Here is an 18,210-nt window from a genome sequence, read left to right on the forward strand (position 1 = left end):
GGAGGATTAGCGCTGGTAGCGAACCTAGTTGGTTCCATTGAGAACGAGGGTGCTTGGAATGTAAAAGAAGATGAATCAAAGCTTGGCTTGTACGTAGCAGGCTGTGCCGTAATCGGGCAGGGCGGTGCAGTAAAGATGTTCATGCTTGCATCGGTGGCTGACATTCGGGGATGAGGCTCAGAAGGCGATCCAGCAGAGAAGGCTGAAGTGGCTGGGTATCCGAATGGGTGGCAGGATAATTTATGGGGACATTAGAAGTCCCGCTTGACCTGGAGAATAACTCAGGAAATCCGGGGAAGACGCTTGGCGGCTCTTTCCCATTATTCCAGTCGTCCAGCATTTCCAACATGCGGAGCCGTAGGATTCTATTTTCCTCCGCAGTTACGGATTCAGGTGTGAGGACGGCTGAAATCGAGCTTTCCTCGGAAACAGGGATTGTTTGCAACGGGATTTCTGAAGACATTTCCGCACTTCCTTTTGACCTGGTGAAGTAAGTGTGAGTACTGCTTCCGGTCTTGACAACAGGTAGTTCAACACTTCTCTTTGACCTCGTGAAGTATGAGTGCGAGGCAAGACTTTCACCAAACCAACCGTCTTTCCAAAAACCTGGAGAAACTCAACGACACACGAGTGGTTAATTCGAAATAAATAACAGATAGGCAACTTCACGTTGAGCATCATGCACCTATACAGTTAAGTGAATTCTACATGTTTGCGACGAAAGCATGCGTCATCCCGACATTCTTTTAGGCTTCCCTTTTCTTATCTTTTTTCTTCTCTTTTTGTTTTTCTTTTATGTTTTATTTTGCGGTAAAAATGCGACCGGATCCGATGAGGATTGCCTACGTATCACGACGCCACGTGAATCAGATCATCACGTAGTTCAAAAACACAAATGAGCGTAAAAGAAGCAACCTTTTTATTGTTGAAGCGGTCTATTACAAACTACATTTTGCGAAAGAAGGAGCAAACTTTAAAAATAAACCTGGACTCAAAATAGACTAAAAATCACCCTGATGGGAACAACAGGCAGAAGATGCTAAGATACAGACTTGACTTATGAGTACATTATGGTTTTGAAAATTGGTGTCCGCGGGGCATCGTTCGGCCTTGCCGCAGTCCTAGGTGTGAGATCCCTCTCGAGATGCTCCAGCTCATGCATGGTCTGCTTGACATAACTCATCACTGCCGAGAGGATGGTAACGCTGGTCATGTTCTCACATCGTAGACATCGTCTGGTGATGGCATGGGCAATGGCCTTGATCCTATCTCTAGTTTGCTTCTTCTCTATGAATAGGCGTTTTATCTGATCGCTACATATCTTGAGTACCTGAGAATCCTGTATATGCTGATTCTTCAGATGCCGTACTTCTAACTCCATCTGGGCTAATGAGTCGTACCAGTATCTGCTCTCAATTTGGAAATTCTTGGCCTAATCAGCTGCTTTGATCTCAAGTATAGCCATCTCTCTCTTCATTCTGGCAACAGTTTTCTCGTGGTTGCGTTTCGATTGGTTCAAGTATCGGCGATGCTTCTCTACTTTTACTCCCCACTGCACCTTGAGCTTCGCCATAATCTTTCCCGATTCTTCTAAACCATCTCGCGATTCCGCGACTTCTCTTCTCAAACCCTTAATCAACTGTTGGTCTGATCGACTTCTGGGCTGTTCATCAAGAGACAATCTCAATTTTTGGATTTGGGCCTTAAGTTCTTCATTCTCTCGGACCACTTTATTCTTTTCGCTTCGATCCGCCGCGATTTGTATGCTGTTATTGAATTTCAGACTGTCAATTTGTAGCTTCAAATCACCGATCTCGGCCCGATACCCCTTTTCTTTTGCTAACCAGTTCCATTGCCCTTGGGACGATTCCACAAAATCTTTGAGATGCGGTCTCTTAGCCGGTCTTTCACAAGACAGGTCGCCCCTGAACCAAGCGTGATATCCTGGGGCAACTTCCCCTTTTGCTATATCCATTACACAAGTGCTTGCCGTCAGATGTTGGCACTCACTCCAGATTTGGCGAACTTCTTCTTCGGGAAAACGACCGTCTGGACTGATCTTAATCACTTGGGTACTCAGATCTTCATCTTTCGGCACCACTTGATACCTCCTAAGTTGCCTCAAAACCCGATATGGTGCGTAGGGTTGGATGCTTTTAAGTCCCATCAACAGAAAGTGGGGCCTGGTTGCTGGCATGTATATGATTTCCTCAATAGGCGACCATCCGAGCGTCCACTGGATTTGGCTAGCAGTAAGAGTTCGGAAAAATGAGGTCCATGATGTGACGCCTTCAGGTAGATTGAAACCTTTGACTCTAGTGTAGAATTCTCCAATACAAGTCTTCTCGGGCGAACCGTAACCCAAGAGCGGAGAGCGGTGGCATAAGTGATCGGTCATCCATATTTGCAACAGTAGGTTACATCCTTCGAAAAAGTCGCCCCTGGCTCGACAAGCAGTGAGAGCCCGAAAAATGTCAGCCATAATCATAGGTGCCAGAGTACTTTTATCTTGGGTGAGCAAAGTACTGACGACCCCAGCTACTTTTAGATCGATGTTGTCGTCCTTCCTTGGGAACACTATAAGACCTAAGAAGGCTGTCATAAAAGCTAACCGCCTGTGTTCGTCCCACTTTTGTCGGTTTCCCTTACTACACAGTTTGAAATCCGGCTTATTGAACCCGTCCTCATGACCATATCTAGCATACATGAGATGGAGACTGCAGAAACCTTTGGCAAGATCTGGATGGTGAAATGTTCGGGGTATTTTCAGAAAATCCAGAAACCGGTGTACCGTGACGGCCCTAGGTGCAATCAAGTATTTGAAACTTAATGGAGCTTCATCACCCCAATGTATCCCGCTATTTCCTCCAACGTCGGGGTGAGTTCGAAGTCTGAAAAATGAAATACATTGTGCGCCGAATCCCAGTAAGTGACCAATGACCTGATAATATCGCCCCGAGGTTGAATGTCTAGTAAATCCGGGAGATTTTTCAGATATTTCCTTACTTTGCCTTGCCCCTCCTCGCCTAAGTCGTTCCACCATAATCGCAACTCAAAAGGGATCTTGGTCATTATTGAAAACGGTTCGTTTTGTATCGTGCTCATCCTGCACATTTATTTAGGGTGATAAACTTTATTAGACTCAAAAATTAAAATTATCTAGATTCTCTTTTTTTTTGCAAAAACGGGAGGTTGGATCCGACGAGGGTTGCCTACGTATCTCACCCCGTGCGAGAATCAAACCGGCGTAGTTCGGTCGGATCAAAATAGGGGAAACAAAAAATAAAATCCTCTAAAGAAAAGAAGAATAACCGCTTTTTTTGAAATTTTGCTATATTATTTTTTTATATATTTTTTTTCATTTTATTATTTATTCTTGAAAAGAGACAGAGGAAATATTTACACATTTTAAACTTCCTCTTTTTTTGAAATTTTGAAAATTTTTTAAAGAGGTGCTACAAATGAAACAATAAAATTTTTTATTTATTATCTATATATTTTTTTTGGATTTTGAAAGTGATTAAAAAGAATAGTCAAACTGAGAGACAAACTCTTTTTTTTTTTCATTTTTTTTTATATTTCAGAAAATTCCGGTTAGGTTTGACATTACTCGGACATGGTTTTTTTCAAAAGAATAAGTAATTATCTCCCTACCCTGCTATTTTCTTTTTTTTTTGGAAATTTTTCGGAAACCGGTCAACATGCAGATCCGAAGCAAATAGATGCGCACAAAAAACGGGATGCAGCAGGATGGTCTTTTCATTCCAGGTTGCCTGTCCTAGACGGACCCAATCCCTGTATTGAGTCCCCTATGTCAAATGCAACATGATGCAGATAAGCGTTCCTACTAGGGATCAGGCATGAGGTTTCGTTATACTAAGTTTATAACCTGGGTAGATGTTCTAGACTGTGTACCCGAGCGGACAACTCGGGTCGAGGAGGGGCAACTTACCGGGAACCAAAAGGCCGTCCGGCTTCGTAACTTATCCGTCCTCTTTCTTATTGCAGGTATCGACACTAACAGAATAGGGAGCCTCGACCAGCGAGCTTCTCCCCGGAGGTGAAGAGAGAAGGATTTCGGCACAGTTTATATACAGTTCAGATAATATCAAAGCGGTAAAAGACAACATTTAGCACGTTATGTCAAAACATGTAATAAATATCAGATAATAAAGCCAAATATAACAATTATTCTAAGCTCGAATTCTTGAACCCTGAACCAGTGGTTCTGGGTTCGATTCCCCAGCAGAGTCGCCAGAGCTGTCACACCTCCTTTTTGCGCGCCCGCCACGAAGGGTAAAAACGCGCGAGGGAGTTTTTCCAATTTAAGTGAAAATATTCGAGATGGGATTATTTATTTAATTCAGAGTCGCCACTTGGGAAAGGTTTGGTTTTTGGTGTCCCAAGTCACCGGTTTATCTTGAATCCCAAATCGAGGAAATTTTCGACTTTTCCAAATGAAGTCTGCGAACCAGAAATTCTAAGTAAGGAATTCTGTTGACCCGAGGGAAGGTGTTAGGCACCCTCGAATCCCGTGGTTCTAGCATGGTCGCTTAAATTGTTACAATGGCTAAATATCTGATTTAAATACATGTTGTGACTTATGTGCTTTTATTAAGTTCAAAACTGCCTTTATTATTATCATTTATTTTTAGAATTGCAACTTCGTGAAAATGTATCTCGAACCACGTCGCAATCAATGCACCCGTAATTGTTAAACACATTTCGACTCCGTTGAGATTTGGATTCGGGTCACATCAATGTGCACCCGAGTTAAAAGAAAGTAATTTAATTGAGCCGCGCCTAAAGAGTTTAACGCGTTGTTATTTTGGGGATGGCCATGAAATTCGCTAAACGGCCTGTCCCGAATTCTAAATATTTTTATATACACATTTAGAGGGCCCTGCAACTTGTGCATTTTTGTTTGTCGAGGCTCGTCTCAATTTTAGAAGGGATACCCTAAAGTGACTACATTTCTATTATGTTCAGTCTAAAATAGAAGAAGAAAAATACATGTTAATTTATTTATATGCTCTGGCCTAATCCGGATTCTTATCAATTTCTGATTAATTATTTACAAAGTGGAGAAAACATTATACTTCATGAAAAATGCTCTAATTTGACAAAGAAATCACATACGAGCTGACGAAGTACAACACTTAACCCGAACAAACATCCTTGAGTCGAATTTAAATTAAATTGCTTAAACGGGATTAATAGAATTCCTTACCAAAGGATGCTACCTATGGTGTAAAAAAAAACTTATCTTAAACATGCCCAATAAAATTGCAACCCAAGAGTCTAAAAACTGTATTGTATTTTTGCGAGATTAAAAGGAACCGTCCAACCTATATATTCGAAACATGCTGAAGAACGAATTTGAATTAACAACTATACTAATGGTTGCATATTCCATGAATTGTAGTTACATCCTATATACCATTAAATCAATTGCATATTGTGGTTTAAAATCAGCATAAGCTCCAATCAGATACAAACTTACTAATGTACTTCTCTATTGAACTACAAACTAAAATTTACACGACTTAACAACATTTATGAAAAAAAAGGCAGTCAGCAAACAGCGGATGATTATAACTCCTTCAGATCTTTCAATTCATGCTTTTCAATGTTACAATCAGCTACACCAATGTGAGACTCGAAATGTGTACCTGGAAATACTGAAAATGCAAAGGAGAAGAGGAAGAAGATAGGGAAATCAGCAGCAGCAAAAACAGAATAGCAGCAGCAACAACAAGAGAAATAATTGGAGTAGAATCAAGATCCCAGCTAGACCAAGTCCCAGAGTAAACCAACAAACAACCAGCAGACTCAGTTGGATTTAGAAGAAATCAGTATTGAACAAACAGGTCAAGACCAGTGAAATCAAGACAGCAAAGAAGAATGCAATTTCTAGTTTTGTCTGTCTGTGTTATCAAACAGAGTTCTTTCCAGTTTTCTGCTTTTCAGAACTTCAACTCTCAATCTCCAAACTAAGTTTTCTGTGTGTATTCTCTTTGTCTCTGTCTGTGTGTGTGTATCTGTGTCTCTCTTAAGCTCTATGTGCCTGTCTATGTATATATGTGTATCTCTTCCCCCCTAAACTGATGGAAGTCCTTCTCTTTTATAAGCCTCAAATCACCTCTTTAACAGCCTGTTAGACAATCAGAACACCCATCCCATGTGCTACCCTCTTTTCAGATTCCACTTAGCTATTTAAGTATAAACCCCCATGATATTCCCTGGCAGACTTACTCTTTTAAACGAGGTTTAATACTTCTTAAACTAAAGCAGGGTATGGGCAGCAGAATATAATCTGACAGCATATGCTGTCAAACTATTTTAAATCAAAAAGCCTTTATGCAGGACCCAGGCTGTGCACAAATGCACCTGTGGTGCACAAATGCACATGTTGTGCACAAGTGCACATGCCCTCCAATTTCAGGACTGTAACTAAATAAAACATTCATTTTACATTTCTGATTCAAATTAACAATTATAAGTACTAAACTCAGTTCCTAATTGATTCAGGCAATGCTTAGCAAAAGCAAGTCAATTTGTTATTGTTCAGGCAGCTGAAACTAATTGACGACACATGTCGACTCGACTATATTAATCATAACATGTACAATCGTAGCCAAAATCAGATGTCTAATAGTATCGAACACATGACTCGAGTCATACTGACCCAGCAGAATTGTACTCGAGGAATCAGTTAATCAGTCAAATTTGAAATTCAGCTAATTGCACAGCACATACATACATACATATTATCAGTGAATAGAAGAAGGCCTTTAATCAAACACATAGGTTCAGGAAAGGTGGACAAGATACATTTGGTAAAATTCAAAACACAAATTACACAAAGCATGAACAGCCCTTTAAACAACACACGGACTAAAAATAAAGAAAAAGGAAAACAAAAACTCACCTTAAATCCTGAAAAATCAAAAGCCTTAGCTTGGATTCGAACAGACCCTTCTCAGGGTTGAACGGACTTTAATCGAAGTGTTTCTCAAATGAGAAACACTTCGATTAAGGTCCATTAGATCCCAATCTCTTGGTTTGAACAGGCACGGAACAGGCACGAGGAAACCTAGGGTTCTAGAGGGCAGATTTGGGTTTTGGGCTTTCTTGGTTAGATTCGGACCAAACCAAGCATGGTTTGGTCACGAGGGGGTTCGGGGACTATCTGGTATGAAACTGGGGTGCATCGGTGTAGATCGAGTTTTGCCCGAATCTTCAAATGAAGATTCGAGAACCTAGGGGATGATTCGAACTAAACGGCCAACAGATCAATGTTTAGGGTGGTGAGGGGGTTCTATGGTGTTCAGGTGGAGGTCACCGGCGTTCATGCCGCCGGGTTTCTGGTGAAGGGAGATGGGGGCGGCTCTAGGGTTCCGGGGTTCTTGTGAAGATGATGAAAGTTGGGGTATTGGATAGGGGGCAGGGTACGAGTGGGAGTTTATATATGGAGTGGATGAACGGATCCTGGCCATCGGATGAGACATGATGAAGGGCCAGGATCCTTCAACTAATAGGAAACGGTGTCGTTTCAAAACTAGAGGGGGTTGGGTCGGTCCGGGTGGAATGGGTCGGGTTCATCAGTGGGTTATGGGGAAGTGATCTTGGCCGTTGATCAATCTGAGATCAACGGCCCAGATCAGACTGGATTAAAACGGCGTCGTTTGGACGTTCTTGAAGTAGGCTGGTCTGGACCGGGGCAAGCACGGGTTTTGGGCTGAGTTGTTTGGGCCAATTTGTTTAAAATTGGACTGGCCCAAGTCCGAGAATTCTTTCTTCTCTTTTATTATTATTTTTTTTCTTTTGAATTAATTTACCAAATAATACCATATAAAACCATAAACAACATTTTACATACAATTGACATTAATTATACTAACATCACTTAATGACAGAAATAAAAATGAAAGATGCACATTATTTATTTATTTATTTATTGAATAAAATAAACACGGACGGGATTATAGATAACTAACGAATATGCCACACAAAATCCAAAACTTGTACAGCAGGACCATTTGTCACATTTTTTATTTCTTTTGGAGCGATTGTCGCGCGAAACAAAAATCGCGTGCTCACAGCTGCCCCTCTTTGTTCGGAAACACGAAGAGTTTTCGTGCAAAGATAAAGTGAGCAGGTATGAGCGATTTTTGCCTATGGACTACTCCGTGTGAAGCATGTTTTGAAAGATCTGACCGAATCTTCGCTTCAAAGATTTCCTACATATCCTGGGCTAAACAGGAATCAGGTCAATATAGTTCGGGAAGCTTCGGTAGCTGGGACTACCATGGGATTGCAATGCTTGCTGTTACTGCTGTTGCTGTTGTCACCGTTGCTTTACTGACCGCCTTATTACAACCAAAGGAAAATTGAAACTGAACTAAATGCTTATATGCATGTCAACTGCTAGTTACAAGATCCCTATCTATGATTCTTTTGTGACTTGATCTTGGGTCTCAGCTAATTTTGCTTGTAGACTTCGATCCGAATCTTGATGCTTGCGAGTTGTAGGTGCTTGCTCACTCTGGGATACTCAGTGAGACGTGACTGGCAGAGTTCAGGACCTTAATCAAATGTTGGAGTCGATCCGCCTTCCATTTACTCCGATATCTCGGGACATCTTCTTTTTGTCTTTTTCTTCTTTGATTCTGAGTTGAGACTCATCTCGTGGGTCATTTCGATCCGTGTGGCTCGAGGTTAGACCTGCGGGAGAAAACAAACAAACGAACGAAATTTTCTGCCCCAATTTCACTAGGAAAATTTCGTGAATTATTAGCCAGGAAGTTCATAAAAGTGATGAAAGAGGATATGCATGCTCAGTTCAGGGTTAGGGCCCTAATACTGACTAGCTGGGGAGAAGTTCGGTTTTAGAGTTGAAAACTCTAATACTGACCAAATGGGGGAAAGTTCAGTTTAGGGTTTAAAACCCTAATGCTGATTAAGAGGGAAAGTTCAGTTTAGGGTTTAAGACCCTAATGATGGCTGAAGGAAAAAGTTCAGTTTAGGGTTTAAAACCCTAATGCTGATTGAAAGGAAAAGTTCAGTTTAGGGTTTAAAACCCTAATGCTGACTGCATGGAAAAACTCAGTTTAGGGTTTAAAACCCTAATGCTCGCTAAATGGAAAAAGTTCAGTTTAGGGTTTAAACCCTAATGCTGACTAAAGGAAAATTCAGTTTAGGGTTTAAACCCTAATGCTGACTAAAGGAAAATTCAGTTTAGGGTTTAAAACCCTAATGCCGACTGCATGGAAAAGCTCAGTTTAGGGTTTAAAACCCTAATGCTGGCTGAATGGAAAAAGTCAGTTTAGGGTTTAAAACCCTAATGCTGACTAAATGGAAAAGCTCAGTTTAGGGTTTAAAACCCTAATGCTAGCTGAATGGAAAAGCTCAGTTTAGGGTTTAAAACCCTAATGCTGGCTGAATGGAAAAAGTTTAGTTTAGGGTTTAAAACCCTAATGCTGGCTGAATGGAAAAAAGTTCAGTTTAGGGTTTAAAACCCTAATGCTGGCTGAATGGAAAAAAGTTCAGTTTAGGGTTTAAAACCCTAATGCTGACTAAAGAAAAAATTCAGTTTAGGGTTTAAAACCCTAATGCTGATTGCATGGAAAATCTCAGTTTAGGGTTTAAAACCCTAATGCTGGCTGAATGGAAAAAGTTCAGTTTAGGGTTTAAAACCCTAATGCTGACTAAAGGAAAAATTCAGTTTAGGGTTTAAAACCCTAATGTTGATTGCATGGAAAAGCTCAGTTTAGGGTTTAAAACCCTAATGCTGGCTGAATGGAAAAAAGTTCAGTTTAGGGTTTAAAACCCTAATGCTGACTAAAGGAAAAATTCAGTTTAGGGTTTAAAACCCTAATGCTGATTGCATGGAAAAGCTCAGTTTAGGGTTTAAAACCCTAATGCTGGCTGAATGGAAAAAAGTTCAGTTTAAGGTTTAAAACCCTAATGCTGACTAAAGGAAAAATTCAGTTTAGGGTTTAAAACCCTAATGCTGATTGCATGGAAAAGCTCAGTTTAGGGTTTAAAACCCTAATGCTGGCCTAATGGAAAAAAGTTCAGTTTAGGGTTTAAAACCCTAATGCTGACTAAAGAAAAAATTCAGTTTAGGGTTTAAAACCCTAATGCTGATTAAAAGGAAAAAGTTCAGTTTAGGGTTTAAAACCCTAATGCAGACTGGCTGGGGACAAGATTCGAGAACAACAACTGACCTCTTTTTTTGAATTTTCTTGTTTTAGTAGAAGATAAAAGGGAGTCTCGTGGAAACTTACCTTTTGAGTGAATTCCTTATTGCTAAAATATTTCTTGTACCCATGTACCTTCTTCTTTGGGCGACACCTGCTTCTTGCACGGTTGTCTTGGATTATACCTGTTTCAACTTTCCAGACAAAGAATAATTGTTAGTTCGGAAATGACGGTCGGTTTGGTGACCTTGATCGTTCCCGTTGCTTCAGTGCGTTCTTATTTCTGTCGCGAAGTCCTGCCATTGATTTGATTCGAATGGCAAAACCCTTTAGACTGCTCAGGCTTGTATTTCCAGATTCTGCGATGATTTGCCTTGTAAGGCCTCTTTTTTTTTTCTTTTTTTTTGTGTCCTGTTTTGCTTGGAGATTCTCGACGGGGATTTTATTGGAGGTAATCTGTGGGGATTTGTACAAAAGGAAGCTCTGTGGGGGAATATTTACAAAGTGGATTCTTTGTGTGGATTTTTGTACAACGGGGCATGCTGGGGATTTGTTTCAAAGCGGTCTTTCTAGGATTTGTTGGGGTAAGCTTGTTGGGGAATTTTTACAAAGGGACTCGCTGGGGATGTGCCGGGGAAATTCCATTTTTTTTTCTTCTTCTTTTTTTTATATTGAGGAGACTCTGTGGGGAATTGTACAAGGGGGAACTCTGTGGGGATTTGTCCGAAGCGGTCTTGCCGGGGAAATTTCTCTCTTTTCTCTTTACTTCGAACGTCGCCAGACATCATGATTCTTATGCCAAAGGTACAATGGTAAAACCTTGTGACTACTGTTTATTTGGTAAGCAGCATAGAGTCTCATTTCAGACATCGTCTAAAAGAAAATTGAATATACTTGATTTAGTATATTCTGATGTTTGCGGCCCAATGGAAATTGAATCAATGGGCGGTAACAAATATTTTGTTACTTTTATTGATGATGATTCACGAAAATTATGGGTTTATATTTTGAAAACCAAAGATCAGGTGTTTCAAGTTTTCCAGAATTTTCATGCTCTAGTAGAAAGGGAGACGGGTCGAAAGCTAAAGCGCCTCCGAAGTGACAATGGAGGTGAGTACACTTCAAGGGAATTTGAAGAGTATTGTTCAAGTCATGGGATCAGACATGAAAAGACAGTTCCTGGAACCCCACAGCACAATGGCGTAGCCGAGAGGATGAACTGCACCATTGTGGAGAAGTGAGAAGCATGCTCAAAATGGCTAAACTGCCTAAGTCATTCTGGGGTGAAGCAGTTCAAACAGCCTGTTACCTGATCAATAGGGGTCCATCAGTTCCGTTGGCGTTTGAAATCCCAGAGAGAGTTTGGACCAACAAGGAGGTGTCCTACTCGCATCTGAAGGTGTTCGGTTGCAGAGCTTTTGCACATGTACCAAAAGAGCAGAGAACAAAGCTGGATGATAAATCTGTTCCTTGCATATTTATCGGATATGGAGATGAAGAGTTCGGGTACAGACTGTGGGATCCTGTAAAGAAGAAAGTCATCAGAAGCAGAGATGTAGTCTTCCGAGAAAGTGAAGTTGGAACTGCTGCTGATATGTCAGAAAAGGCGAAGAATGGTATAATTCCTAACTTTGTTACTATTCCTTCTACTTCTAACAATCCCACAAGTGCAGAAAGTACGACCGACGAGGTTGCCGAGCAGGGGGAGCAACCTGGTGAGGTTATTGAGCAGGGGGAGCAACTTGATGAAGGTGTCGAGGAAGTGGAGCACCCCACTCAGGGAGAAGAACAACCTCAACCTCTGAGGAGATCAGAGAGGCCAAGGGTAGAGTCATGCAGGTACCCTTCCACAGAGTATGTCCTCATCAGTGATGAGGGGGAGCCAGAAAGTCTTAAGGAGGTGTTGTCCCATCCAGAAAAGAACCAGTGGATGAAAGCTATGCAAGAAGAGATGGAATCTCTACAGAAAAATGGCACATACAAGCTGGTTGAACTTCCAAAGGGTAAAAGACCAGTCAAATGCAAATGGGTCTTTAAACTCAAGAAAGATGGAAATGGCAAGCTGGTCAGATACAAAGCTCGATTGGTGGTTAAAGGCTTCGAACAAAAGAAAGGTGTTGATTTTGACGAAATTTTCTCACCTGTTGTCAAAATGACTTCTATTCGAACAATTTTGAGCTTAGCAACTAGCCTAGATCTTGAAATGGAGCAGTTGAATGTGAAAACTGCATTTCTTCATGGAGATTTGGAAGAGGAGATTTATATGGAGCAGCCAGAAGGATTTGAAGTAGCTGAAAAGAAACACATGGTGTGCAAATTGAATAAGAATCTTTATGGATTGAAGCAGGCACCAAAGCAGTGGTACATGAAGTTTGACTCATTCATGAAAAGTCAAACATACCTAAAGACCTATTCTGATCCATGTGTATACTTCAAAAGATTTTCTGAGAATAACTTTATTATATTGTTGTTGTATGTGGATGACATGTTAATTGTAGGAAAAGACAAGGGGTTGATAGCAAAGTTGAAAGGAGATCTGTCCAAGTCATTTGATATTAAGGACTTGGGCCCAGCACAACAAATTCTAGGGATAAAGATAGTTCGAGAGAGAACAAGTAGAAAGTTGTGGCTATTTCAGGAGAAGTACATTGAACGTGTACTAGAACGCTTCGACATGAAGAATGCTAAGCCAGTCAGCATACCTCTTGCTGGTCATCTAAAGTTGAGTAAGAAGATGTGTCCTACAACAGTGGAGGAGAAAGGGAACATGGCTAAAGTTCCTTATTCTTCAGCAATCGGAAGCTTGATGTATGCGATGGTATGTACTAGACCTGATATTGCTCACGCAGTTGGTGTTGTCGGCAGGTTTCTTGAAAATCCTGGAAAGGAACATTGGGAAGCAGTCAAGTGGATACTCAGGTACCTGAGAGGTACCACGGGAAATTGTTTGTGCTTTGGAGGATCTGATCCAATCTTGAAGGGCTATACAGATGCTGATATGGCAGGTGACATTGACAACAGAAAATCTACTACTGGATATTTGTTTACATTTTCACGGGGAGCTATATCATGGCAGTCTAAGTTGCAGAAGTGTGTTGCACTTTCAACAACTGAAGCAGAGTACATTGCCGCTATAGAAACTGGCAAGGAGATGGTATGGCTCAAACGGTTCCTTCAAGAGCTTGGATTGCATCAGAAGGAGTATGTCGTCTATTGTGACAGTCAAAGTGCAATAGACCTTAGCAAAAACTCTATGTACCATGCAAGGACCAAACACATTGATGTGAGATATTATTGGATTCGAGAAATGGTAGATAATGAATCTCTAAAAGTCTTGAAGATTTCTACAAGTGAGAATCCCGCAGATATGCTGACCAAGGTGGTACCAAGGAACAAGTTCGAGCTATGCAAAGAACTTGTCGGCATGCACTCAAACTAGAAGACAGTGCTACCTCCTCTGGATGAATGAGACTGGAGGGGGAGATTGATGATGTCCATCTCATTGAAGAAGTATTAGGCGTGTGCCTAATAAAAGTTTCTTTGGTTTGGTAATCAACCTTGTTGACTTGGTTTGGTTTGGTAGCCAACTTTGTTGAATTGTGAAAAGTGTGTGTAAATTGTCAAATATTGTAGACTTTAGAGGGTGAAGCTTTGGCTATAAAAGGAGAGCTTCAACTCTCATTTCTACACACCAACAAAGAGAGAAAGAAAGAGTGAGGTTTCACAGACAAGGTATAAGAAAATAGTCTGTGAGGAAAATAAAGAGTGAGCGATATTGTAGTGAGGTGGGAATATCAAAAGAGGGTTATTTCTTTTGAGTGTTGTAGTGGTCTTTGGAGTATTTATCTCCGACCTACAAAGTGTAAAATTCCTTACTATAGTGATATCAGTTGCTCCTCTCGGGCCCGTGGTTTTTTCCCTTATTAAAAGGGTTTTCCACGTAAAAATCTTGGTGGCGTTGTTACTCTTTTATTCTTGTTAATTACCATATCTCGATGCTACATTATTATTCCACTTTTATTACCGTGAATATTATTTTGGCAAGGGGTTTATTCTCAACAGGTACTTGGTAGCAGTTTAGAATTGAGATCTTCGCGTGTCCTTGCAAATTCGTTATTCGAGATACTGAATTAACAAGGTAAGTAACCCCGTTTATAAACCAACTTCTTTTTGCGTCTTTCTTTCTGATTTTATTTATTGTTACTAGAGAAAAATATTGTAGTTTTCTTGTTGCAGTCGCAGATCTTTCTCTACAGAAAACTGCTGAAGAAGAGAGGAAAGCTTAAGTGCAGCAGGAATCAAAAGTCCTCCTTGACTACACTCGGTAGGCTATAGCTAGATTGACTTATTTGAAAAAGTGAGTTAATGTTGTTCATCCTTTTGCTCTAGTGTTTCTTTCTCTTGACGCAACTCTTGTGAATGCAGTAGTAGATTGCCTAACTCTCAGTCTTTCATCTTCTGTTATATCACCTTAAGTTATTTGTTCCCAGCATTATCTTGGGGTGCTATGTTGCTTTAATAGTAAATATCGAATAGGTAAAATCAAGAGCTTCTCATTTAAGCAAAGCTACTTTTTATTCTTTTAACTCTCATATATATTTTGTCAGAACACTTTCACAGATTGAAGATGATATCTTTGCGTCGCAATCTCATATTGCATTATCTGATCCTATGTTTTATGTTTCTAAGACAAGCAAATTTTCAAATGATAGTACATTTAATTTCTTGACCTTACAATTTTGAAAAACTAAGAAATAATTAAGGAAGACGAGTTGGGGTGGGAGTGGTATTATTTGAAGAGCTGCTGATTAAGAAAAATATGGAAGCTATTACCAAGTCAACAACCCTCTTTGTTGCTATTACCAAGGATAGGTACGAGACCATAATTGTTTGAATGTTGTTATCAAGTTAGTGGTAAGGTAAAGTATTTAGATTCTAAAGTACATCATTATTCAAGATCCAAGATCAGGACTTATCGAAGAGTAGTTAATTAGCACATATCCAAAATATATGAAATAAACGACTGTTCGGGCACGTGAAGAGGAGTACGGATGCTCTTGTTAGGAGGTGTGAGAGGCTGGTCGTGGCGGGGCTAAGAAGGGATAGAGGAAGACCGAAGAAGTATTGAGGAGAGGTGATTAGGCAAGATATGACGCTACTTCAGCTCACTGAGGACATGATCCAGGATAGAAGGGTGTGGAGGTCGAAGATTAGAGTAGTTGACTAGTAGGTAGTCGAGAGTTCCCCGTTCTTTTAGTAGTATTAGTAGCTCCTTTTTTTTCTGTTCACTCTATATATCGTATGTTCCAGTTTGTTACTATTTGATGCTATTTTCTGTTACTGATTTCGTTGTTGTTGTTGTTGTTACTATAGTTGTCTTTCTCCCCCTTTTCCTTATCGTCCTTTGTCCCCTTTATTCTTTCTTTCTTTGTCGTCTTCTTCCTTTCTCTCTTTTCGCCTTTTCTTGAGCCGAGGGTCTATTGGAAACAACCTCTCTACTTCGCTAGGTAGGGGTGAGGTCTGTGTACACACTACCCTCCCCATACCCCACTTGTGGAATTATACTGGGTATGTTGTTGTTGATGAAATAAACGACTACAGAGCAATTACGAAAATTTAATCACAAATACATCCAAGATACTGAGGACGATGCTTATGCAGAGGATTATCATGATATGATTAAGAAACAACTAGTTGAAGAGATTCACAATCAACTGAAGCGATACTGCGCCTCAGGTGAAAACAAAAAAACAGAGAAAAGGTATATTTAGACTATGCCAATTCTCGGATAACTAGTATTTGATTAGCAACTTTGAAAGGTATAGAGAGTAGACTATATATACCAAGAATTGTAACATTACGGTTATTGTGAGCTCAAATTACAATAAATAAGTGATTTATAGTATGATATAACGGCACATGTATTGCACTTGAACAAATTAAGGAAAACTGGTTCAAGTATGAAAGTTTCGGTTCTTATACTTGAAACCTTATTCATTTCGAACTATCACAAAAAATAAAATAAAATAATAATTACAGCACATCAATAGTTATCGTTTACAAAATACTAAATCACAAATGGGCAAGACATGCATTAAGCATGCATCTTCCTAAAACAAAAATTAAACAACTGATAAGAACATAAAAGAATATTTTACATCTCAACATATAAATTAGAAGTTCTGCATTGGGAAGATAGCGTTAGATGAACGCTCCTCAAAATAAGCTTCAGCCCCCTGCATATGTGGAAGATAAAAAGTAGAAGTCGTCATCTTAATTTCAAGGAGGTAAAATCTAACAGATATGGAGTAATTAAAATAAGAAGATTTAAAGAGTTCTTCAAACAGATGTAAAACTTACTCATGCGACTGCATTGGATGGAGACCTTAAGGCTATTATTTCCCATGTCCGCTTGTTCTTGTTCAATTATTGTTGCAGAATCCTCAGCAGCAATGCTGCAATTATGTAATTCAATTGACTCCAAAGTACAAATTTCCCCAAAATCTATTGGAATTTCTTTCAGCAAGAAGCATTTCTTCAGAACAAGGCGTTTTAGATTTGGAAAGCTATCACTGCTAGCTTCCCAACGCTCAAGATATAGGCCGCTAAATACCAACAACTTCAAGCTTTCGAATTTGTCTTCATCACGCAATCTCCATACTTCACCTTTGACTGCATAATCTTTAAGTTTGAGCTCTTCAAGATTTGGCAACATGACAAGAGTTGATATGTCTGCCCAAGGAAAACTAAAGCAGCCATCAAAAGACAACCTCTTAAGTGATGTTGGAAAAACAAACCTCTCGATGGTGCATGGCAAATTGTAGTTGAAACACTTTAATGCTTCAAATTTTGTCAAGCTGGACATATCAATGAAGTAATTGTCCCTTCGCTCTGTACTTACAGGAGTTTGATGGATGATCAATCTCTTTAGATTTGGAATTCCAGAAAAGACTTTATTTGTACAGCTTGTAGAACACAGACCAAAAAGTTCCTCTAGATTTGGCATTCCCATATGCTTATTTCGGATACTATTTCTTCTAGGATTTGGTAAATAACTGATAGTCCCAAGATGCATAAGCCTCAAATTCTTCATCGCCCATATCTTCCTTGGTAATGAAGTGTTCTTTGCACGAAATTTCTCTTGAATTAGAATTTGCAAATTTTGAAGCTCTGAGATTGATGCAGGAAGATCGACGTAACATTTAACTGCAAGATATCTCAGATGAAATAATTTTGTAATCATAAGTGGAAATAAATTGATCTCGTTAGATTCATGGAACAAGGCCAATACCCTGAGAAGGTTGAAACAGGAGAAAACTTGTGCTACTAGACGAGGGATTGGCATTATGTCGCGAACATTGAAATGGGACGGTTTCTTAAATGGATAAAACAAGTAGAGAGATCTGGCAACTAGGGGTAATAGCTTGCAACAATCATCAATTGAATAACCCTGGGTTTGAAAACTGAAGCGATGGACATTATGCTTTTGTGCTGGAAGAGCAGGGACTATGTCAGTTCTCTATGATGGATTATTATATGCAGCGGAAGCAATCCTAGTATCAAAATCACATGTAATTTAGACAACTAGCATAAACGGGATTTCACGGGTTACCTCTTGAAGCGTGAACATATCTCTTCTACCACGTGAGCCTTCAGTTCCATAACTTCTCAATGGAATCTCCATCACCCGCACAATCGTGATCCTCGAACGTTCCACGATCTTCTACTGTGTTACTCAAATAATACCCGAAAATAGCAATTTCGTGTGGGCGAAATTTCTAGGAAAACTTGGCTGAAAATTTCAGCCACCATGTACTCATCCCTCTAGGTGGAAAACCTTATGTATTTATAGCACAAGTTTTAAGGGTTAAGACCCTTTTCCAAAACCTATTAGGTTTTCTTTTCCACCAGAAAAATGATTCCTTTATTTCCTATTATTTAGGCACAGTAGGGACCACAGAATTTAATTAACAAGGCTTCCAATTATGGAATTAATTTGTAATTT

The 18,210-nt window shown here is 39.9% G+C and overlaps 1 protein-coding gene across 1 annotated transcript; it reads right to left on the reverse strand.

Annotated features, from left to right (window-relative positions):
• Positions 1 to 16,378: 16,378 nt before the first annotated feature.
• On the reverse strand, positions 16,379 to 17,550 carry LOC107773551 (putative late blight resistance protein homolog R1A-3). The gene is made up of 2 exons (XM_016592955.1): positions 16,591 to 17,550; positions 16,379 to 16,441 (listed from the first exon to the last, which is right to left on the reverse strand). The coding sequence occupies exons 1-2, from the start codon at positions 17,548 to 17,550 to the stop codon at positions 16,379 to 16,381; spliced, it is 1,023 nt and encodes a 340-aa protein (XP_016448441.1).
• Positions 17,551 to 18,210: the final 660 nt, after the last annotated feature.

Source organism: Nicotiana tabacum, chromosome 16 (assembly GCF_000715075.1).
Source record: "Nicotiana tabacum cultivar K326 chromosome 16, ASM71507v2, whole genome shotgun sequence".
In the NCBI taxonomy this organism is placed as follows: Eukaryota; Viridiplantae; Streptophyta; class Magnoliopsida; order Solanales; family Solanaceae; genus Nicotiana; species Nicotiana tabacum.